Consider the following 25852-nt stretch of genomic DNA (forward strand, 5'->3'; position numbering starts at 1 on the left):
TTAAATATAAACGAAACGACGACAATTTAAATACTATATTTACAATCGTAGATTTCATCTGTAACAAACCAAGGGTTTTATTCGTAGTGCAGACCGCAAGAGATAGAAGTGTTTTTTAAGGTTTTCCAAAGGTCGGTGTTGTGACCTTTTCACACATCGCCCCATTGCTAACGGGGACCCCCTCTTTGCCGGCTTTCTGCATTGTTAGGTTAGGGTTTTGGCTGCCTAGTGAACAATTTTGTGTTTCCCGTGCCCGAGTCTTGGAGTTTTGATCATACCTAGTGCCATCTAGGGTTTTTTAAGTTATAGGATCAAGTTGCAAACGTTGATATTTTTAAGACCCTAAGTTTTGTCAAGTGTAGACCTTTTGAGAGTTAACGTGCTTTTAAACACGCGCATCAATGATTTTAAAGTGCCAAGATATTCACAGACCTTTTGGAGTTGTTTTCTCGCTCCTAAGGTATTATTTAAGTTGGTTTTGCACTTTATTCCAATATTTTCCTAGCGTTTTGCTCATATTTTTGGAAAATTAGCCTTAGTCTAGTGTAAATTTAATGTTTCTAAGTGATTTTGAGTGGTTAAAATGATAAAATCCTAAGGGAAATTCATATTCCAAGGGTTAAAGGGTCGAAATCTATGCTAGAGGTGCTTTTCCCCTCACATTCCAGACTACCCAACACATTCCCCCACTAAAAATCCATACTACACATGGGTTTCCCCTGAAATCCATACGGGTTGCTATTTTCCCCCACTATTTATCCATACCCAAGTCGAATTTCCCCTGGAAGTGCTAAAATTTGGCTAAGTGTCAGGATTTATCCAGACTACCATCAATTTTCCACCAGGAGTGCGGACTGGAGTGCGGACAACGTTAAGGATGATTCCATGCCTAGGTCGATTTTCCACCAGGATTTTTGTGACAACTAAGTGCGGATTCCATACCCAAGTCGAATTTCCCCTAGAAGTGCTAAAATTTGGCTAAGTGTCAGGATTTATCCAGACTACCATCAATTTTCCACCAAGAGTGCGGACTGGAGTGCGGACAACGTTAAGGATGATTCCATGCCTAGGTCGATTTTCCACCAGGATTTTTGTGACAACTAAGTGCGGATTTTTGTCCGGATTTTCATCCAGACAGGGATCGATTTTCCACTAGGAATATTTTGAAGAGTTTTGAGTCCGGATTTTCATCCAGACTAAGGTCGAATTTCCCCTAGGGGTGATTTTTTGCAAATAGAGTGGATTTTTGTCTGGATTTTTGTCCAAGCTCATATCGATTTTCCCTTGGGACGTTTTTGTGTGAATTTTGATGAAATTATGCATGGATTTTTGTCCAAGCATGGGTCGAATTTCCCTTATGGAGAATTTTTGACGATTTTAATGATTTTTTAAAGGGATTTTTCAATCCCAACCCATATTGATTTTCCCTTGGAGGCTTATTTTGGATTTAATTTGCAATATTTTAATAAATAAGCCCCATTTAATTGCTTTTAAATAATGATTAATGATTATTTAAAATTTAAAAGCAAATTTAATAACTTGCAATAATTATTTAATATTTGAACCTTCTAGAAGCAAGTTAGGTTTTCACCAAGCAAGTATTTATACAAGTGTTTTATCCCACATTGCTTGTGTGGTGAAAGTGAGAGGTGAAAGCAGAGAAACGGGACTTGCCCGGAATCGCCTAGACTCCGCGAGTCCGAGTCCGAGTCCGAGTCAAGCCGGCCGAGTCCCAGGGGCTCGGACTCGGACTCGTCCGAGTCTGGCGAGTTTGGCCCAAACTCGCCAAACTCGGCGAGTCCCGAGCCATGGACTCGGCCGGCGTTGGCATAAGTTAAAATGCAAAAAAAAATTAGTTTGGAAAGTTTTTTTAAATCCGTATTTTAATGTTAATTGTCTTCTAGCCCTAAAAGTGACTTTCATTTAATTCACTTGCAAAAAAAGGAAGAGTAAAGTGAGTTGGGAAGAAAAACAAGGGTGCATAGAAGAAAAACCAGCAAGGAGGAAGCTCAAGTTTTCTTCAATTTGTCACATTGGAGCTGCATTGTGTTTCGATTTGGTGCATCAAGAGTTGGATAGGAAGAGTTTGCAGCTCATTTCAAGCTTGTTGTAAGAGGTAAGATTTTTTTTTGAACATTATTTTGTTTCTTGTATGCAAAAATTCCATTTTCTATTCATTTATTTTGAAAGTTTTACATTTTCTTGTATGCAAGATCTTTTGTATGTTTGTAATTTATATGTAGCATGTAGTATGTAGTTGTACTATGTAGGGTTGTATGTAGGGTTTGTAAATTTATTTATTTTTAAATTGTAGGGTTTGAAATTTACAAACCCTACTTTAGTTTTTTTGAATGTATGTATTAATTATAGTTTGTATTTGTAATGTTTTATTGCAGCAAACTTCACTTTATTATTTGCCTCAACTTCAAGTTTCACAAAACTATCCTAAAATGTCTACTTCAGCTTCTAGACCCCCCATGAGAAAGGACCTTGCTTGGAAATATCACGAGGATTTTCCAGGGCAAGGAAAGGGGCAAACAAAATGTATGTTTTGCAAAACAATATTCCATGGAGGTATATATAGGCTGAAATACCATATTGCTGGTGTGCGTGGACATGATGCCGAACCATGCCTAAAAGCAGTCTCTGAGGTCATACGTGATTGTTATGTAATGGTTGAGGAGATTGAAAGAAAAAAGAAATAAAAGGAGGATCGAGCGGCCATTGGGAGAGAGACAGTTTTAGGAAGAGGGACACAGTTAGGTTGTGTTGGAGGCCCTTCTTCCTTACCTCCATATCGTCCCACTCAGTTTGCTACTGCTGATGCTTCCGTTTCTGCTTCTGCTTCTGCTTCTATAAGTGGCAGTGCCACCGCCTCTTCTCATGCTCCTACCACTAGTAGTTGTAGTGGGAATGTTACCATTGGACCTAGGATTCGTAAATCTAGGTTGGATTCCTTCTTTGTGCCTCGCACTACTCCTGGGTCCCAACCGTCGCTTGAGGGCATGGGTTGGAACAAGGAGGTCCATGATGCTGCTAAAATGGCAATTGGCAGGTTTTGGAGCTACAGCTGTATTCCATTCTTTGTAGCCAGGTGAATGTTTTACTAACTTTTATGTTCGATAACTTTGATTGTTTTAATTTTTATACTTAACTTATCTCATTGAATTTTTATACTTAAACTTATCTCATTGAGTTTCTTTGCGACAGGTCTCCTTATTGGCAACAAATGGTTGATGCCATTACCATATGTGGGGCGAGGTTCAAAGCCCCTAGTGAGAGTGATTTGAGGGGACCCATTTTGTCTCAAATGGTGGATGATGTGAAAAAGGATTTAGATGAACAACGCCACATATGGAGCACTAAAGGTTGCACCATCATGACTGATGGTTGGACAGATAGGAGAAATAGAACTCTCCTTAATTTTCTTGTTTCTTCCGCAGGTGATTGATTAATTTTAGTTTCATATAGTCTTTAATTTTTTATTTTTTATCTAATGGTTTATTGAATGATCATTGACCTAGCTTTATTTTTTTATTTCAGGGGGCACCGTTTTCATCAAGTCCATTGATGCCTCTGCCCATTGCAAGAATGCCACCTACCTATGTGAGCAGATAGAGGAGGTGATTGAAGATGTGGGTGAGGAGAACGTGGTACAGGTGGTGACCGACAATGCAGCAAATTATGTTGCTGCGGGTAAACTTTTGATTACAAACTAATTTTGTTTGCAAATTAATTACTATCTTGTAGTTTGTACCTCCATTAATTACAATTTACAATGCAACAAATTATGTTGCTACAGGTAGACTATTGATGGAGAGGCACCCATCTATAGTTTGGACTCCATGTGCTGCTCATTGCATTGACCTCATGTTGGAGGATATTGGAAAAATCCCATGGGTCAAGAGATGTGTAGAAAGGGCAAGAAATGTCTGCAAATTTGTATATAATCATTCATGGGTGTTGGCTCTTATGAGACAATACACAGAGCAGAAGGAGTTGCATCGTCCAGGAATCACAAGATTTGCCACAAACTTCCTCACATTGCAGTCCATGCTTAGGTCTAAGTCTGCCTTGAGACGTATGATTGTTGGTGAGGAGTGGTCTTCCTCATCCTATGCTACCACCCCTACAGGGATAGAGATGGCAGACTGCATTTTTGATGAGCAAGGCTTTTGGGTCCCTTGTGATGAGATAGTGAAGGTAATTTTTTTATAAATTCTACAATTTAACTTCATGTTTTATAACTTATTATATGTATTCTCTTATTTGCTCATTTTTCTAAATTACACAATATTTTCAATTTTGCAGTTTGTTAAGCCCTTGGTGGCTTTGTTGCGAGTTGCGGATGGAGATAAGCCCGCAATGGGCTATATATATGAGGGCATGGATAGGGCGAAGGAGGCCATCAGATTCGTCTATGGAGCAGATGAGAGCAAGTATGGTCCCATTTGGGAGATCATTGATAGGAGATGGCATCATCAGCTTCATAGGCCCATCCATGCGGCAGCCTATTATCTGAATCCGGCATTCCGTTTTATCCCTTCTTTCAAGGCTGATGCGGAGGTCCTTAATGGGCTATATGCAATCATGGAGAAGATGGGAACTGTTGGTACTTCTCAGATAGACCTTTTTCGAGAGCTACAGATGTTCTCAGATGCACAAGGGGAGACCTTCTCTCGTCTTGTCGCCAAAGACGGTGGGACAACTATGATGCCAGGTCAAAATAAATTGTTAAGCTTAATTTTAGTTTTATTCAATACTATATTGTAACTTGTTAAATGAGTTCATGAGTGAGACTGATTTTATTTATTTTTTTCATTTCAAACTCAAATCATTGGTGGAACTTTTTTGGCCCAGAGACACCAAATGTTCAGAAGTTGGCCATTCGTATCTTGAGCCAACCATGCAACGCATCAGGTTGTGAGCGCAATTGAAGTATGTTTGAGCACATACACTCCAAGAGGCGCAATAGATTATCTGTGGAGAAGATGAATGATCTCGTCTTTGTTCACTACAACCTCCGCCTGAGAATGAGAAAGAATGCAACAGTTGACATGTCTCCTATCATTCTAGATGAGGTTGATCTTGAAGCAGAGTGGGCCAATGAGAATCAGACAGCTCCTGGGACTCCTACAGCTGTATTTAGTGATGATGACATTGATTGGATCGACCAGGTAGATATAGAGGCTGAGGCTGTAGCCATGGCAGAGGAGGAGCAGAGACAGGAAATACTGAGACTCAGAGTGACACAGCTATTCCTGATGTTGGTGAGCATGACACATGTAATGTCCCCATTTTGTGAGCATCAGAGTTTGTAAGAATTAGCCTATCATTTGACCCTCGTAGGCTAACAATTATTGATAGAGGGCCTCGTGTGGCAGTTACTTGGCGATTAGAGACATTACTCTTCAGCTGGATTCAGGTTTTGGCCTTTGCACAGGTTTTTTGACTCAGATTGGCACACTTACTATTTATAGTAAGTTACTATTTTGGAAGGGTCAAGGTTCCTATTAATAAAAAGACACCTGAGCAGAGCTTATTGGCAGTGTCGACCTTGATTGGGCCTTTGCAGCTATTTCTAGACTCAGTTCCACATACTTACTATTTATAGTAAGTCACTATTCAGGGTTTCTATTTTTAGACAGGCATCCAATCACATGGAGAACAGGGAGAGTCGACTCCTGGCTCAGACGGCTTAGCAATCAGACAAGTACATCAAGAGATATTAAAGTTTAAGTGACTTAAGTGATTTATTTAATATTTTAATATTATTATAAAGTTCTGAAGTAACTTTATAATAATAAAGTCACTTTAATATAATAAAGTGCGTTAAGTGAATAATTTAATGTGGGAATAAATCTTTTATCCCACATTGGCCAGGAAGGTGTTTGAGCTCTCTTAAGGAAAGAATAAAAGGAAAGGCAAGAGTTCATTCTCGACATCCAGTTGATGAATAGTATTTTGATTGATTTTTATTGTGGAGCCTAGGGCTTTCGCAATTTTCTTCTTTGATCATAGGAAACGAAAACTTCCTATTGATAGCAATTTTGAAGGTGTGAAATAACACCTGAATTATTGCAGTTGTGGGAAAGAATACTTCAGTTCTTTCATTTGTGCAAATTGGTGAAGTTTTCTACAAGGGTTTGAAGTTTATTGTTGGAGAACATTTATAATTGGTTGTGAATCATCCTTCTTTGGCACATGGAGTTATATCATTCTTGTTGGGAGAGATTATCAACAAATTATTCAAGGTTTTAAGAGCAGATTGCAAGTTTGTTCTTGCTGCTACAGTGCCGTGAACAGTGCGCTACAGTAGTTGAGTTCTATAGAAGGGGATTTAGAAAGGTTGAACAGCTATTATATATATTTGACAAGGGATTTGCATATGAGGAGAATCAAACCAATATATCAAGGCAGCCATTGAAATACCAGGTTTTCTATCTATGGTCATTGTATTAGAAAATCATTACTTCATTGCATCATTTTCTATTATGATTATATCATGAAATACTTGGAGGTTGCATATGTTTAATGGAGATATAATTTGCATATTCCACATTCATGGTAACATTCAACATTGATCAGCCACTTAGCTTTCATGCCAATTGTTTGCTTAAATGCCTAATGGTTGTAGGTATACAATGGGATGCATGACAAGTGTTTGTCTTAATGCCAACTAGCTGTACTAGTTAATTTCAGTCATTACATATGTGTGGAAAGGTCTAAAACAGCTAGTATATCATTTCTATAACAACTTTGCATTGTTAGAAGCTTTCTATAACTTCATTTGCAACCTACAAACCCAAAGAAGACAAATAAAGAATTCACTACAGCGGCTTCAAACATTGTATGCCAAGTGTTTGACAATATTCCTTGGTGTTCAAATAAGCAAAACAGGGTCAGATTAGCCAAGGGATATTACAACACAGTCGTTCCTGATGTTGGTGAGCATGGCATGGTGTCACGGGGAGCGACTATGGCTGCTGAATCATCCAGGACCTACTTTAAACGCCTTCGCAGGGGGCCAGGGCGAGAGGGTGCACGGCCCTCTGAGCCATAGGCTTGTACACTTGTAGTTGTATTTAGTATTTACTATTTACCTTTGGTATTTGTATGAAACATTTGATGATGATCATATGATGACATGGATTTTTTATTCCGTGAGTTTTGTAATATTGTATACATTTGACAATATTTATATATCTATGTTTGTTATTTTCTTCAACTACAATTTGCTTTTATGCTTATGTGATTGATGTATACTTGTGTATGTAATCAAATGAGCCGAGTTTAATGATGTTTTTGTGTCTTTAAGGTGTATTCAATAAAGGGTGTCTGAAACAAGTTTTAAATCTTTAAAAATCTCTAAATTTCTTGAGTTTTTCACTTCCCCGAGTCCAGCCGAGTCCCGAGTCCGAGTCCGAGTCGGCCTTGCCGAGTCCGAGCCGAGTCCGAGTCCCGTTTCTTTGGGTGAAAGCAAGTATATGAGAGGAGACTTAGCATTATTTTATTATTATTTCTGCCAGGTGTCTCCATGAAAGCGATTGTTCTCCAAGTTGGGCGAATTTTTAGCAAGGCGTTTTTGTGAAGTGTGGGATTGAGGATTTATTTTCCTCCATTTTTTCCAGCTTGGTGATCTATTCCTCTTGGCTGCCATTAAAGACCAGTTTCAGAATTTCTATTTTGCTAAGTTTGGCGATTTTTTCAAACTTAAGCATTTTTTGGTGAAAATTGGCAATTTCATGTTTGGAAACAGGCGATTTTTCCTCCACCATTTTTGCTTGCTGTTCAGACCTTCGTTACTGCAGATCAAGGCTGCCATTGACAACAATTTTCAGATTTTAGTATGGCGCCATAGTTGGGAAAATTTCGATTTTGCTTGGGAGGTGATTTGGTGCCATATTTTGGTGATTTTTACTCATGCTTGGTGGCTGCCATCATTTCCAGCTTGCTGATTCGCTTCAGATCTGAGGTTTCCTTCAGATTTTGACCTCCATTAATAGCTGCCATTAATTTTCAGACTTAAGTTTTTTATTGCCCAGCCAATTCCAACTTAGGTATTTTGCATGTGGAGGTATTTTGTGGAGTTTTCTGTGCATTTTTTAGACCATTTTATCGCTGTTGCAAGTCTGAAAACTCCATTGTTAGGCGGTTGTCCTCAGAAAATTTCATTTCCAACCACCTAACCATTCTTGGCGATTTTGCTTCGGGTTGTTTCCTTAGCCATTTTTCATCATTTTTAGGGATTTAAACCACTTTACAAGGTGCTGGTAAGTCTGAAGTATCCGATTTTCAGACTTGTCCTCAGAAATAATTTTTTTACCAGCCATACTTACATTCCAGAAAATGATTGCTTTGATCATTAGAGCTGATTTTTATCAAGATTATGCACATTTTTTAAGATTACAACATGTTTTAAAAGTCTGATTTTCAGGCTGTCTTCAGAATTGTTGACCTCCATTGTTGACTGCGAAAGGTGTCTTCAAACATTCATTGTGTGAAAACACAACCTTTCACACCTTTCCTTAGTCATCATCAATCCGGTATACTCCTTTGCATTTTAGCTTGCATATTTTCTAAAGGAGGTATCAATGAATTTTATGGAAGGCTTAGTGTTGTCACACTTTGAACTTAATAGCTAAAATTTACTAAGTGTATGGATTATTTTCCTGACTCCATGCTCTAAATTAGCTAAATCTTTAGAAAGTCAGGAATTTAATTAAGAACATTATTTATTTTCCTAAGTCTAACTTCGAGCTTCGTACAGGTGCGATGTCAAAGTCGGGATATAAGGAAAGTTAAGAACTATTGAAGACGCTGGAGACTGGATTTTATCTAGAACTTAGGATTTGATCCAGATGGAAGGCGATCGCTGATACAAACATGCATTTCCTAGACTTCGACCAGATGCAGCGTCGGATGTTCGGAGTCAGAGATCGGGTTCCTTCCCCAGCATATGCAAATATTATGAAGAGTGGCATTTTCCATGCCGCTCGATTTCCATAGTCCATACAGTGTAGTGAGCTTATCCTGGAATGTGCACGATGTTACGATCCACTCACAAGAATGATTAAGACTCCTAAGGGCATTGTCATTGCCTACCTTGTTGAGGATGCTATTGCAGAGGTGTTTTGAATTCCACGCGAAACATACATGAAGGATGTGACCAAGGAGGAATATGCAGAAAGATACACAAACAAGATGGGTGTATGCAAGAATTTAATCAACAAAGAGTGGATGATTGAGCCTAGGTTTCATCATTCCAAAGCTCCCAAGACACTCATGTGCATAGATTTCAAGGAGGAATATAGTGATTTGATATTCCTACTCAACAGAGTGATGGGGATGCCGCAGGAAGCAATATTTGATGGATGGATGTTCTACTTCATTCAGGATTGTCTTAGAGGAACGCTAGTGAATTGGTCCAAGATTATAAGTGACAATCCGGATTTCCAGCTGAGGAATGTTGAGCGGTCCAAATCATTCACCATGACTTCTTACCTGGTGTACCTACTTGCACAATTTGTTTCATACGGAGGATTAATATGCAAAGGTGAAGTTGGAAATGGGCAAGGACAATTCAAGAGTTATGAATGCTACCCCGAGCTAAGCATGCATAGAATTGAAGATTATAAGAGAGTGAATGATGCATTCATTATGTACATCACACGGATGTTGCAAGGCAGAATCCACAGAAGATTGTCCAAGGAGGCAACAGAGTTAATAGAAAAACATGGATCGTGGTATATACAGTTTCCCACTTTCACATACCTCAGGATTCATGGGTTTCAATCTGAACCCTACAAACTTCCTAGCTATCCAACTGACAGAATGATATTGTTGGAAGTGGTGAGACAGCTTCTAGAGTTCGATGTTATCCAAAGAGAGAAGCACAGGACAGGAATGACATTCCCTATTTCAGTTGGGAAGACGTCAAAGGTTTGCAAATCCGCCATAGCCGCTAGCACTGCGAGTGAGGAGCTTGCATTCTACCGATTTGCTACCTATAAGAAGAGAGAAAGATTCAATCCAGACAAGAAGGTCAGAAGGATCAGAGGAGAGAAGTTCACTCATAAGATTGACATAGAAGATTATTGGGCTAACCTAATGGACGAGCAAGCAATAAAGAGAAGAATGTGGTCCAGAATGTCAATGGATTTCATGAGGAAGTGTGGACTTTTCCTCATTCCTGATCAGGTGTTAGATGATAGAGATCATACACATCCACAGTATGAGAGTGAAATGAAGAAGGCAATCCTATTGCCTAATTGGTCAGAGTCAGAAGAGATTGACCTGAATATATTGATGAGAGGTCTTGAATTTCTCCCGCCTATGGGTGGATATACAAATGAATAAGTTAGTTGACATGGGTGTTCCCTTCACTTATGAAAGGATGAAGCCGGAAGAGTCTACTTCCGAGGATGATCAGAAGACTGTCAGTGATGTCAAGATTCATTGTAGACGAAGAGAATCAAGCTCCCAAGGGAAGGAAGAACACGTCAGGAGAAGTCAAGGCCAGAGGTAAGAAGATTGAGGAGGTGAACAAGAAACAAAAGACTATCATTCCTCCACTTATCATTCCCTCCCAGTGTCTCATCGATCTAAGTGATTGAAGTAACAGAACAAAACAAGGAGACTCAACAGTGTTCCAACACAGTGATACTACCAGAGAATATTCATGAGTTCCATGCCACAACGACATCTGCACCTCCTGATGAGAATAATGATCAGCCGGAATCCCCTACTGTCCTTTTGGAAGTTAGCTTGGGAAATGAAATATATGATTGGACCAGGAATAATCCTGATGATAATGATGATGTTATTTCGGCATTGAAAGGACTTGATCGAGAAATATGTCTCGATGATGGTATGGAGATGGCCGCTATTCCTGAATGGCTGATGAGAAGTATGGAGAAAAGTAAACAAATGATAGAGGTACAGCCTATTGATGATATTGATGACTACCTAGCTAGGAGTGCTACGGAGAAGGAGCCCAAGAGAGCGGAGATTTTGTCGCACATAGCTAGAGATGAGACAGGAATGCGGATTGCGCAGATTGTTGTTCCTCTTGTAGGCGTGACAACGGACATTGCTACTCCTATGGATTTCCAGATCACTTCAGTCGCCCTTGGTCGTACATCCAAAAAGCAAGAATTCGAGGAGATTGGTGAAAACCTCCAGGGAATCAATGCAAGGTTAGACAGAGCGGTTGCGGAGAATGAAAGGTACAGAGAAGAAAATATTAGACTTAGAGAGTATATTGCAGGGACAAGGCATGAAAATCCCACCCTTATTTCCCCTATTGCAGTTGACCATGGAATACATTCACACTGTGAGGTAGCGAGAGGTACACACTCAGAGGTGGAAAAGTGGATTGAAAGCACAAGAAAGCAGGAAGATGATTTCCTTACTCAGTTTGTCCATGCATATGATAGGACAACAGGGCTTGTATTTAAAATCCAGTATTTGGAGGGAGTTTGGGAAGAATTTCGTCCTATTCAAGACAAGACTATTCCACGCCTCTAGGCATTGAAGAAGATTCATAATTCCACCTTGGTTAGCGAGAACATTGTGCACAGTGGAGACAGATACGATTTCCATGGCTGGTATTGTTCACTAGCCGTGAGGAAATCAACTTATGAGAGCGCCCAGTCGAGTTGTATGGAGATGGAAGGATTAATTCAAGACATTCAGATGAAGATCCTTGCCTCGATTGAGGAATTATCGGGCGTTGATGTTAGTGATGCTAGTGGTTTACACTTAGCCGAATTAAGAGACAAGATGAAATTTATGTATTTTTGTCAGTTGGACTCTTTGAAGAAGAGTCAGATAGATGACTTGGTCTCTTTGTTGATTCATGTTCATAGTTCGCAGAAGCTCATGCCAGAATGGGAGAACACTTTGAATGCTTGCTTGGATTCATTGGACGTGATTGATTTATAGCAGGATACCTTGCCTAGCATTTCCATGGAGGAGTTAGATTCAGTATTGGCTAAATTCTTGGAGTATGCTAGGAAAGAGAGAGATGCGGGGAGGAATCTTCTAGAAGATTCCTTATTTGATGACTAGGTATCTTTTCATTGGGCCATATGTTGGTGGCGCCATTTTTTATGTAACCCTAATTAGGGCAATTCTAGGGTTTTTTTGGCATGATCTCGGCCATTGATCTTAGATCAATCTGGGCCATCCATTTTGTGAGAGACTCTATATATGCCTCCTTGTCTCTCATTTGTAAGAGAGAGTTTTTGTAGAATTGTTGGTATATGCTACAGCTATTTGAATCCTAATCATTGTTCAATTGTTGGTGATTTTGCTCTTCAAGTGTTGTATTTGCATTCATGGTTCTCAATTCCTCCAAGTTAGATTAGAATTTAGATTAGAATTTATTTTCATGTATGTTAGATTGAGTGGAAGATTTGTTGAATTCATTTGTGTGGAATCCTTAATCCATACCACTAGCCTCTTGTCCCTGGTAAGTGCGCCTTGTGCGGTCAACTGGAATTTAAGTAAGCATAACTTCAACTATTACTCATCCCTTGACAAGCATCAACTTGGATGGGGTCAACGTTTGATGGTGATAGCCTGAAAATCTTTAAGTATACCTCAAACGATTGCACTAAGCTTGTGTCAATACCTGATTGTGAGACCTTGCCTGGTTTGATTCCACTAAATCCATTCATCATTGCCTACATTCCTAGGTTTAGAATAGATTTCCTGAACCCTATTCTTTTCCCCCTTTTTTAGTAAGAAGTAAATCCAGAGCCACATTGATAAATCTTAAGTTGTCAGCACACCTATTCCACATCATTCATGATAATCCAAACATTTGCGTAAGTCCCCAAGTGAAACATAGCAATTCACATCAACCACTGAACTTACCCACTCATCAAGACCTGACATGTAGAAACCTTGGAATCATTTTAGTTGATCTCATTCTTAGCATCTGAGGTGATTTTGTTCAAGAGAGGGTAAATTACCTTGGTACTTTATTCTGAAATGTTTTGTGCATAAAAAACACATCAACAGTCGGGCTGGCAGAAAAACTTGGCAACAAAAATTCCGAACCCCTCAAACAAAAAGCGAAAAAAAACCCTCGAATTCCAATTCTCACATGGATTCGTCAAAAAAAACGTGACGAAATCACCACATCATTCCAAATTCGTCAGGATTCTTGGTTGGAAAAGTGGATGCGTTTCCAGGGCTAAATGAAGGAACCCTATTGGATTCCACAAGGATTCCAAGACGATTCAGATTCAGATACGAATCGTACCTGGAATCTGCAGGAAAAATGGACGTACCGGTAACTTAGCATATTAACCATAAGAACCAGAAAAAGAGATAAAGAAGCACAATCTAGATGAATATAGAAAAGAATGGATTACATTAATAACAGCAGAGAGGATGTTATTTAATATTTGAAAACAATCGTTATATCACAATACCTCAAAAGTGAGCACAGGGGGTAATGTTTTAATATTTTCTCAGCAACTGAAACATTTGCAGCAAGCATAAATTCCTCAACCATTTGATTTGCCTCCCGAATTTGATAAATACCTGCATTTAAACATTGAAAATATCAATTAACACGGTCATGCATACAAGGCAGTAAATGAGCTAGGCAATCTTTAAATAAAGGGAGACCAAACTTCAGTCATAATACAACAATATCAAATTAGCAAAGTGTTTCAATAATGATTTAGAGTCTGGGAAAATAGTTCACAGAAACGTACCAATATCTAGGGGATCATGTGTTTCGGTATCAATATTGAACTTAACCTCTGCCGATGCAAGTGTCAAAGCTCCTCTCTCAATTCGCCTTGACCTCATGACCTGCAAGATCAACAATTATGACAAAAACTGTGGGATGAAAGCAAAATATTCCGTTAATATGAATAAATTTGTGTGAACTTATATATACCTTTGCTAATGAATTCATATTGCGAAGATCAACTGTTATAGGATCTACCATGCGGCTGCAAAGGAAATCAAATCACTATAAGTTTTAAGGTCTATGTATCTAAACACAAACTCCAGCTACTAGATGCTTTTTATCCACTCATCATTATTATAAACAGAATCAAAATATTCCACTAATTTATTTATTATTGTTTGTGTTTGACTAAAATATTTGGTCAGATTGTACAAATTTTGCTATATACAGGTTTAATTATAAATCAAAATGAATTTAAACAATTTAATCCTAAGTTATGGTGAAACCTGCTAAAACAAGCACAATAATACTAATTCCTCAACCAACTGAATTAAGTATGTATTGTGCCATAAAAAGTGGACAAGACTATGATTAAGGAGCCCAATGTAATGTACCCTACTAGATATAGGCCTATTTATTAATAATTAACCTTATATTGGATGAGTGTAGTCTTGGAAAGACAACCTGCACCTAAAAGGAAAGGCAAGCACCTACATACATGTTCAATTAAAATTAGACTTAATTCATTCCAATGCAAAATAGATAAAAATTGGTGTATGAGACATGAGAGGGGTTGCACAGGTCCACTGTCTACCAAGCCAAAGGAATGGTTGCTTCTAACCTCCTTGCTAGACTTGGCGGCCCATGTTGCTTGCCCTTCAAGCCTATTACCCATTAACACAACATTTTTGAGTTTGACGTGGGGAATGCAATCTGGTTCCTTGACTCCAAGGGTCCTTATGACCACTTGTGAGCCCCTCGTCACCACTGGATTACACCTCAAACCTCTTCCCACAAGATGCAGCAAACAGATTAAACCGCTTCTTCAAGTGCATACATCTCATATGGAATAAACCTAAATAACTAATGCTACTATATTTACAAACATATCCAGTTTGGAATCAATTGTAACAAAAATTTATTTATAGATATGTATCATATAACTTATCATATAAGGCTGCTACGTACCTCAATCCCTGCTTCTGCAGACTTAACTAATATGATTGGTGTTGATGCTAGGTTGCTGGTATAAGGGATGCCACATACCTGGCCGTATGTTGTTTGCAACTATAAATCAATTTCACTGAATGATTGAGAGCCAGACTTATCGCTGCCCTTTCTTCTCATTGGAACGATTGTCTTATATACTATTCAATGGCAATGAAAGTCATGTTGCAAAAGACATGACTCTTGGCTGTTCATAACCGCCACTTTCTTTGCACCCTTACACATCTTATCGCTGCTCTTTCTTCTCGTTGGAACGATTGTCTTATATACTATTCAATGGCAATGAAAGTCATGTTGCAAAAGACATGACTCTTGGCTGTTCATAACCGCCACTTTCTTTGCACCCTTACACATCTATTAGCCACCGATTATTCTCTTAATTAATTCGCTGTCACATGATAATAAATTCTGCATTCCAGGTATCGGTTAGATTACAAATTAATTGAATTATCATTAACATCATTTACGGTTTGGTGTTTGTCTTAGACAGCAATTTCGATCTCTATATATATTTATTTTATGCTCCCTTGGGTTTGCTAATGTATATTCTCATTTCACAATAAATTAATATATTATCATAGAATTCAGACTGTTGTGTGAATGATTGTAACCTTGCTTGTATTATTATTCTTCTTGCTGATCGATATTATTCTAAACGTAATGCCATATCCTTCCCCTCCGTTTCCTTCTACCAAAAACAAGGATGTTGCTGCCTGTAACTTAATAACAGTTCTGATCTATTCTGATACATGGTGATGTCCCTGGATGTTTTTTATTATTTTTCTTTATATCTCTCAATGTGAGGAAGAGATCACACTTCTTCATCATATTATGCCCTTTGGCAAGAGTCACACCCTTTTAACATTAGCACCCTTTGGAAGAGTGCAACACTACCCTTTGGAAGGGACACAACATTTCACAATCAGATCTGCACTTCTTATTTAAATCATATCTGCACTTCTGATTCCCAAATTATACCCCCTCAAATGATGTTCTCCTCTCCTTTTTATATCTCATGTTTGAGGGAGTCACAACTTTTCATTCCATCTCTTTTGACCATTCATTAACTTAATTTAATTTTAATTTTATTATTATTATTTACCATTAAATTCTATTCCAAAGTGGGGACATTACACCCAATCTGAACTTGAAGTCTGAAGGAGCATTTATTGAAACTTTAAGTTCTCAATGCCAGTTCCAAACAAATGCACAGAAGAGAAAACATGTTCGACTTTGAAACAAATGTAATAAAAATGTGTAAAGTTAAAACTCTATCCCTATGTTACAAAAAACAAGAAACATGATAACAACAGCCACACAAGGAAAAAATGCAATCAGAAAAGTTAGTTTTTTAATTTTTGAAAAATCAACTTTAAAAGAAAATAATCTTCTACAAATTTTACAAGATAATAATATTATAAAGAAGCTTTAATGAAAAACAGCTTTTTTTAAAATAAAGGAATTTTTGTAGTGAAAAAGGAGACAAGTGTTTGTTTTGACGTAGAAAAACAAGGATGCTTTCTTAAAAGAAACATATCCTTTCAGTGGAACATTATGGGAGGATAAATATGCCTAGAAATGGCAATCAAAAATAGAAACAGTGTTTTGTCTGTTTCAATGGGAAATGAGGCCATCGCATTTCTGATAACATAGCTCTGCCCTGACAAAAAAAACATCAATCAAGGTTAACAAAAAAAACACCCATCAAAGTTAAAATCGATTAAAAACAATAAAAAAATAGCTGTAACACACAACTATATGCAACTTCAATTATTTTTTCTCAATTTTGCAGAAGCAAAATGGGTCAAAGAACATTGACTGCAATATCTTAGGGGAAAAAAATCATGAAACCTGATGATTCACAATTCTGCATCTATGATTTGCAGTTCTCTTACTAATGTAAGTTGAAGGGCTGGAAAATATAATATGACCCCAGGGTTATATCTAAAAAACCATTAGTGATAATCAAGGTTGCCAGATCTGGTTGGCACATGGGTTCGGGTTCAGGTTCGAGGGTTCAGACAAAAACATAGAAAATATATATATTTATAACCTAAAATAAAAAAATATTAGACATAATATACATATTTTTTATTATAATACTACTAGCATACCTATATTTTAAAAAATCTACGTAAATACACACAGAGATATCAAATTTGAAAGTATATAATATTCATATATATAATAATAAAGATTTTTTATGGCTAGTCCTCACTGGTGTAACGGTAGATGGAATCTGTTATGTAGTGCACCCAAACGAGTTCGACTTCAGCCAAAAGATTAAGGTATGAAAGGCGGTAAATATGTCGAGCTGTGATTATGGAGCATCTATCGTGGAAAGTAGGGAATGGTGAGTCGGACCCTCTTTTGGTCGGACTCATGGAATAGTTATCTACCGATAGGAGGATTAGAAAGTGTGGCACATGTTTGAACAATTGCCAGTGAACAGATAGGTCTCAGAGTCAAAGATTATATGGAGAGATAATTCAGGAGCATGGCAATGGAAGGATTTAAGGAGGCTTTGTCCAATCGGGGGAGGCAAGGTTATGGAGGAATTACAGAAGAGACATATTGTCCTGAATCAGAATGCAGATCAGATCATATGGTGTGCTGCGAAGTCTGGACAATACTCGACCAAATTAGGATATAAGATTCAAACTGTAGAAGGGAATAAATGTTTATGGCAGCATCTATGTTGGAATGTATATACCTTACCTAAGGCTGGAGCCTTTGCATGGCTTGCCGGCCATTATAAGATCTTAACAGGAGATAAATTGATGAAGATCGGGTTTCATGGCCCCTTTAGATGCTCGATATGTAATGAGCATGAGGAGAACATTGACCATCTATTTGTGACCTGCCCATTTGCCAGTGAATGATGGTTTTTCTTTAGTAATAAACTGAATTGGTTTGGAGCTTTGTCAGGTACTTTACAGGGGATCTTTGAGAGTTGGCCAATTCTGCACAAATCCTCAGTATGGAGTGGTTTATGGTATGCTACCCCAACTCAGATTGTGTGGCACATTTGGAGAGAAAGGAATGCAAGGATCTTCAATGATAAGATTTCTTCGGTGCAATCAATGATTAATGCTATTGAGGTTGGAATATGTGAACATATTAATAGCAAAATTGGAGAGAGAAAATAGGTTGTATAATCCAATTGGGACAAATTGATGAGTGGTAGGTGGTTGCATCTTATACCCCCGAAAGAAGTGGTTCCCAATAATCATGTAAGAGCGGAAGCTCGGTGGACTCTTCCACCAACATGCCGTTTGAAGCTGAATTTCGATGGTGCCTCTAGAGACAACCCGAGACCATCTAGAGCGGGATTTACCATTCGGAATGAAAGAGGTGATTTGGTCTGGGGAGGAGCTATCAAACTTCCAGATGGTACAAATAATGATGTGGAATATGCGGCTTTGCTTCGCGGCCTCGGATTATGCAAAGAGAAAGATCTTCAGTCGATAGACATTGAAGGAGATTTGCTCAATGTTGTCAAAGCTATAGCAACTAGTTCCGCCCCCAGTTGGAAATCTGAAAGGTGGATTGCAAGTATTATGGAGATTTTGAATGGTATGGATTATACCATCAGACACGTGTTAGGGAGATTAATAAGGAAGCAGATCTATCGTCAAATCATGCTATAGATCAAGAGGAATCCGAAATCATTTCAAACCGTATCGAAACATGGGAAGGCATGTACCAAATTGCCGCCAATGGCTGGAGATAAGGTACGTAGATGTGGTGAAGTGGGCAACAGGATAAGATGGGAGCAGAGATGGCAGAGGTTATGTGGCTCCGATCCTTCATCACTATCGAGCTAGGTTTTCTTGGAAACTTGGCCTTGACCGGATTGGTTATTTAAACTAAGCTGAGGCACTTACAGACCAGAAAACGTGGCTTTACAGACAGTAGACATTCCGAATGTGGTGTGCGATTGCAGCATGGCATTGGACACCCAATTGAAGAAGATTTTTGTGTTGGAGAGAGATGTCGCTGAGGACGTTGTGAAGAAAATCTTGGGCGATAAAGTGTTGTCGGGAGAGCATGCTCACAATGCAAACTTGCTGAGCAAGTTTGTCTATACGGTGGCTCGCACTCTCGTGGATTTTGAATGGACCGAAAGGAATATAAGGAAGATGGTCGCGCTAGGTGTGCGGGAGGATGCAAATGGCGCTCTATGGAACCTTAACCCCACGGCTTTCACAAGCCCTGTTGTGGATGCCTTCCTTGTTGAGGAGATGCTGGAGAATGGGTTTAAGGTGGAAACCATCAAGGTGATGAGAGATGGTATCAAGACAAACATGGAAACCTTTGCCAGTGTTATGGATGTAAACGAGAGCTTGTTCTCATCTGCACAAATTGAGAGAGCACAGGAGGTCATTGAGGCCATCAGGACCTTGTTGTTCACTCTTTGTGAATGAATTGTACTGGTTTTTTTTCAATGAATATAATGGTAGCTACCCCTAGGTAGCAGTTTGCCTACAAAAAAAAATAATAGAGATTTTTATTGTAATGAATTTGAAGTAAAAATTTTAACAATCAAAATGAGATAGTATCGTAATCTAAGAATACAGACATTTTGTTTGTCAAACAATATACATATAATAATCAAATTTGAAAATCATTCTTGTCGACTCTTGCAGGCATGGCGCAACACTAAAGGCATCATCTTATAACTATGGCATTTGAATTTTCTACATCCCCAAAATTTGATGAAGAATTTTGCCATTAGAGTTTTATTTTGGGGAAAGCAAAGCTCTTTTGCCTTAGCCTAAATCTTACTATTGATATTTTTAACCATCCCCCTTAATTTATTTATGTGGTCTTACAACATTTACTAGACTTTAATTCAGGGATAAGCAGGCATGAACATAAGGAAATTGTGCCTTGAAAAACAAATCAAAATCACTCTAAGAATTAAGATCAAATAAAATGTTCTATCAAGCTCGTCTACCAATTCACAATAACCCAAATGAAGATCACAATAATAGAACTTTCTTAAACCACCTAAATTACATGTTGAGCCCACATCAAACTTAGATTAGACAATCATTGTAGCTGCATTATCACTGAAGAAATAGAACTATAATGCAAGGGAAAAAAACACAAATTTCCAACCACCATAAGAGCATAGATGGCAACTCACTATGGCTAGAAGAAGATGAATAACGAAAGAAAGTCACAGTATTCAATTTTCTAAGATTCTACTCATAATACTACTGATGAATATCTTCAAATTGCTAACGACTCTTTGCACTGGTCAAACTCTTCTAGATCGACACTAGATGATATTGTCATGGTTTCTTTCCCTAGTTTAAATAGCATATTACCTTGTGGATCTTTGACAGTATTTCTATTTTTTTTTTTAAAACATAGTGCTTGTACAAATATTTGTTTTTAAAACAACATTGGTTTTCATTGAGTTTTTACTATTTTCTATTTTTCTTTTTATAACTAAAAACATTGTCTTCATAAAATGTAATAAAATTTCTATTTTTCTATTTTTTAAATAAAAAACATTGCTTTTATCAATTTAATAATAAAAATAACATCTATTTTGTTTTAGTTTTACCTTTTGTTATTTGAAAAAATTGTCTTCACAAAATGTAATAGAAATTCTATTTTCCTATTTTTAAAATAAAAAAGATTGTTTTTATAGAGTTAATAATAAAAACAGAATTTCTCTTGTTTTAGTTTTGCTTTTTGTTTTTATTGAGGGAGGTTTTTTCATCCCTTTGCAACACCTCTCGGTGTAATTATAAACGTTATACTATATAATAATATATAATACTATAGTAAAATTATAAAAGAAAATCAATATTGATAATTTATAAATGATAATATAATATAATATTATAATATAATTATTAATATATAATAAAATATTAATAAAACTAATATATAATATTATAATATAATTATAAAATATTAATAAAGTTAATAATAATATTACTTTCATTTGCTAATATTAAGAAAAATGCATGGATTCTAATATAATATTATAATATACTATAATATAATTTATCTTCAAAATCGCATTCATTTCTGCTACTATTACCTTCGAAGAAGACCCTACGCAAAGAATATGGACAAAACCATGGCATCCGCGTCATTCCAAAATTTGGAAGATTTACAAAAGGCAAGGCAAATTAGTCACATTAGTGAAATAAAAAATGGCAATATTTGTCCCATTTGTAGGTAAGAAACAACAAATTCGTGGTGGAAATACAAAAAAAGTCACAAATTCTTCATGGATCCGTTGGGTATCATTTTAGACTGTAATATCCCTTGCTAATTCTGATCCAAATTTGCTGATTAGAGGCTCAAGGAATATCGTCAAACACTTTGCACACAATGTCTGTTCTTGCTGATTAGGACTTCAGTTCACCTTGCTATGAATTTGTATGCTGCAAATGATGTTTTTTGAATGCTTCTAATGATGCAAGATGGATTATTAATGTAGTAGAATTGATGTGCTAACTGTTCTTGACCTTTCACATGCATATATGTGACTGAAATTAACTGGTACAGCTAGCTGGCATATTGTCAAACACTTTCCATGCATCCAAGTTAATCCGACATGCACTTACAGCAACTAGAAATTATGACAAGCACTTGACATACATGCTAAGAAGGCTGATATGAGAGTAAACAACACTGTCATTTAAACTTCTGAGTTACATGCATTCATAATTCTGATTACAACTGTAAGTAATAATTATACCCCCCAATGCAGAACAAAGTGCAATATGATGAACCTGGAGATAGATGGCAGAAGTACTAAATAATTCGATTCTCCACATGGGCTGACTGTCTTCACTCCAGAATGCTATCATTATCTTCTAAAATGCAAGAGATTCCTCCAGAATTTTTATTGGAAATTTTCCCAGCTCCCAAGGTTAAAATCGCCCCTATACACGAGCGCCCAACCAAGAGGTATGTCACCTTTACCATAATCTGGTACAGCCTGCACAAACTACAGCTGTACAGCTTGTGATTGATTGCCACACCTTGCAGAATGCTGCTCTTATTCTACTATCCAATCTAGTCATTAAACTCCTCCAAACTAATCATAAACCCTTATGAATTCTCACCAATTGAGCACAATGTTGACTTCTGGATGAAGCCAATCAAATTAGCAATCTTCAGTTCATATTTCACAACCTCGGTATGCTGACCATGAAGAGTGAACATTCTCCAAAGTCTGGAAAAGATTTAAAATCTGCAGAAACCCTTGGTCTCTCACAAATCCCAATGATCCCGTGAAAAGACAAAGTAAAATGCTCAATCATAATGAAATCGATTTCCTCATGGCAGCCTTATAAATCTTTCATGAAGTCGAATTTCTCCCAAAAAGCATTTAATTTGCGTTTATTATAACATGAGCTTGCACATTAATATTTTATATTAATCTTCTTGGCCTAGGCATTCAAAACAATTAATATTATGGCCCCCTTTTAATGATGACTTGACCCCTTCACTTAATGTGCAATTATAACATTATTTTAAGATATGCATCTAATAACTAATTATTAATTATTACTTTATTAATAATTAAAATAGCATAACTCCATGAATACTCATTATTTCTCAATTCCGTTTGAACCAAGGAGTCAGCCACTGCATCACTACACATCTAACTGCCTTACTCAAAATAGTAAGGGTCCCTCTCAATAACCCCCTGTCTTACTATAAATGGTAAGTATGAGAAACTGAGTCAAACGAAGGCCAAATCTGAACCAAACTGAGCTCCGAAGAAGAGAACACTCTGCCAACTGCCCACCAATACCCTCTAACCATCAACTTTATGTTAAGGAATTTAGATCAGAGATAGAGAATACAATAGTCTGGTAATATGTAGTGAGGATAGACTTTAATAAGATCACTGCAATGAATAAGTTTTACCTCCGATATATATATATATATAACTCTAACTATTAATCTTCTATGATATTATCGACAGCTTGCTGGTGCGTGAAACTGCCACAGTTATTGGTTTTGGTTCACAGCAAGTGTCGATGCCTATAAATAAAAGGATGAAGAGTCATGTCCACGTAGGGGCATGACTTCTACGTGGCTTATGCCGCGTAGAGTCATGACCCTACGGGGACATGACCCTTCGTTCAATGTCGTTATATATTACTTGCTTCAATCCGAATGAAGCTATATCCTTAAACCTCCCTCTTAGCAAAAGAGGATTGAATTTCATAATTAAGTTTTAAGGAACAACATTCTAGATATACACATTCATTTGACATGATCATCCACTGAGTAACACTTACTAGTGAAATACTTCATATCTCAGAGAGATATGGATTATCTGATATCCAACACTCTGGGACAACAACTACTTGAAGTCTTATCAGATTACAACCTTGATTCTAGTGACAATTGTAACATTGTCATTATCACAAGTGAAATAATTTTTGTATCATGATATCCGGCACATTCGGGGACAGCAAATTAATGTTGTCAATCATGATATGATTGTTATCATAATTTCCAACATATTTCGGAACAATCATTTAATGATAACAATTCAATAACTCATCACAGCAAATTTAGTATCAAGATTTCCGGCACATTTCGAGACAGCAACGTAATATAGTCAATCTTGATAACAGATCAGGCTATTGTGAAAGTCGTCACCTTACAATAGCAATCTTACATTTACATCACATGAAAGATCCTCACCTTCCATGACATAACACATACATGCAATATTGCATTCAAGATATTCATGAATATATCAATTACATATGATTAAGATTAATATCAGAAATTTCCATTATAATTTAGTCATACCAAGTTTACCTCTAAAGTACTCCACTTTCAACTTTGCAAGAGGTTTGGTGAATATGTTGGCACTTTGCTCTTCAGTGCTGATGTAGGTCAAATTGATGACATCTCTATCTACCATATCTCTTATGTAAAGGTATGGGATTTCTATATGCTTGGATTGATTATGAAAAACTGGATTTACAAAAAGTTTGATGCAGCTTTGATTATCACAGTGAATCACAGTGGGGTTTAGGGGCTTCCCAAATAGTCCAACTAGCAATTTCCTTAACCATACTGCCTCACGTGCTCCCATGGAGGCAGCCATATATTCGGCTTCAGTGGAACTCTGAGCAACTGCTGACTATTTTCTGCTAAACCAGGATATTATAGCTGATCCATGACTAAAGCAACACCCCGTTGTACTTTTACGATCAATGGAACTTCCTGCCCAGTCGGAATCAGAATACCCTTGGAGTTGTATCTCAACATTTTTATACTTCAGGTCAAGTCCAATAGTGCCATGCAAGTATCTCAAAATATGCTTAGCAGCCATTAGGTGAATCTTCTTAGGTTCACACATGAAAATGACTTAACACATTGGTAGCGTAACAAATATCAGGGTGAGTGTTTACCAGGTACATAAGAGATCCAATAATTTGTCTATAGTATGTAGGATCTGTAGGTTCTGAATCTACTGCTTCACTTTTGAGCTTAAGAAGATTTGTTTCCATTGGAATGGATAAAGGCTTACAATCTATCATACCAAATCTGGTCACGATATCAGTGGTGTATGGTCCTTGATTTAGGAAAATATAATTCTCTTTTTGCCATACTTCTAGGCCCATAAAATAGTGCAATAGACCTAGATCCTTCATATCGAATCCAGCCACAAGATCTTGTTTGCATTTTGCAATGAGGTGATCTTCTCCTGTTATCAACAAGTCATCAACATAGAGAACAAGTATTAACATGTCACCATCCGATATTTTGAAGTATATGTTAGAGTCTGCTTCATTTTTGGAATATCCTAGTTTGGAGAGATAACTATCTATCCTTCCCTACCATGCCCTGGGAGCTTGCTTAAGGCCGTAGAGAGCTTTTTTTAGTCTACACACATAGAGATTTCTATCATGTGTAGCAAAGCCTTCAGGTTGTTCTATATATACTTCTTCCTCAATAACACCATTCAAAAATGCGGTCTTCACGTCCATTTGGTGTATCTTCCACCCTTTGGAAGCTGCAATGGCAATGATGGTTCTTACAGAAGTATATCAGGCAACTTAAGCAAATGTCTCTTCGTAATCAATTCTAGCCTTTTGAGAGAACCCCCTGGCAACGAATCTGGCTTTGTGTCCTTCAATACTACCATCTGGTGCATATTTGATTTTGAATAACCACTTTGATGAGACAACTGATTTGTCTTTTGGTCAGGTACAATGTCCCAAACATCATTTTTTAAGATAGATTGGTATTCCTCAATCATTGCATCTTTCCAAGCTTGACATGTTAAAGCCTCTTCAACATTTGATGGTTCAGGTTTTGCAAGTCCGGTCATGAGTGCAACATAGCATGATTGACTTCTTGTTTTTTTATTCTCTTTGAAGATTTCATCGGGTTCCACATTATTTTCTTCAATCATCTTTCTTGCCCATAGTGGTCTTTTCCTGTTGTTAGGATTTTCAGCATTCTCGAAATTACGTGATTAAAGTTCATGATTTTCTATGCTATTCTCCCTCTGATTTTCAATTGTAGGATTTTCATCTGATTCTGCAGTTAGATCATCTTCCGCACTTAGAGATAGTTCATAAGCAGAGATAACTTTAAGAAACAACCCCTCAAAAACAAATATAAAATCTTGGCAAATTTTTATTTATTTTGGATTAAAATAATAATTTTTATTGGCGAATCTTTCATTTTTTAAAAGAAAAATATTAATTTTATTGGCAAATTTTTTTGCATCAAAATTCTTTGATAGACAATCTTGGTGAATATTTGAAAATAATATGAGTATGCATTAATTAGTATTGCAAATAATTTCATTTAAAAAAATAAATTCTTATATAGAAAAGTAGAGGCTTAAGGTGGAAATCGTTAATGAGTTTAAAGGGTGGACACTACTTTATT

At 37.2% G+C, this 25852-nt stretch overlaps 2 protein-coding genes across 2 annotated transcripts in view; one reads left to right on the plus strand and one right to left on the minus strand.

Annotated features, from left to right (window-relative positions):
* LOC131030876 (exosome complex exonuclease RRP44 homolog A) overlaps positions 1-25852 on the minus strand; it is a 158865-nt gene that overhangs the window by 19638 nt on the left and 113375 nt on the right. The window contains exons 16-18 of the mRNA XM_057961821.2: positions 13922-13976; positions 13734-13833; positions 13446-13557 (exon numbers count right to left, since the gene is read on the minus strand). Of these exons, the coding sequence (XP_057817804.2) occupies positions 13446-13557; positions 13734-13833; positions 13922-13976 (267 nt within the window). The remainder of the gene's footprint in view (positions 1-13445; positions 13558-13733; positions 13834-13921; positions 13977-25852) is intronic.
* On the plus strand, positions 2887-3757 carry LOC131859645 (uncharacterized). Its single transcript, XM_059213641.1, has 3 exons — positions 2887-3094; positions 3211-3443; positions 3544-3757. Exons 1-3 carry the CDS (start codon positions 3006-3008, stop codon positions 3717-3719), a joined length of 498 nt encoding a protein of 165 aa, XP_059069624.1. The 5' UTR covers positions 2887-3005; the 3' UTR covers positions 3720-3757.

Source organism: Cryptomeria japonica, chromosome 10 (assembly GCF_030272615.1).
Source record: "Cryptomeria japonica chromosome 10, Sugi_1.0, whole genome shotgun sequence".
NCBI lineage: Eukaryota > Viridiplantae > Streptophyta > Pinopsida > Cupressales > Cupressaceae > Cryptomeria > Cryptomeria japonica.

Excerpts from the sequence above, each read along its gene's own strand:
- LOC131859645 (XM_059213641.1), top strand. The coding sequence starts at position 3,006 with ATGGGTTGGAACAAGGAGGTCCATGATGCTGCTAAAATGGCAATTGGC. Across the intron at positions 3,095-3,210 it reads ATTCCATTCTTTGTAGCCAG|GTCTCCTTATTGGCAACAAA; the intron begins GTGAATGTTTTA and ends TCTTTGCGACAG. Across the intron at positions 3,444-3,543 it reads TTTTCTTGTTTCTTCCGCAG|GGGGCACCGTTTTCATCAAG; the intron begins GTGATTGATTAA and ends TTTTTATTTCAG.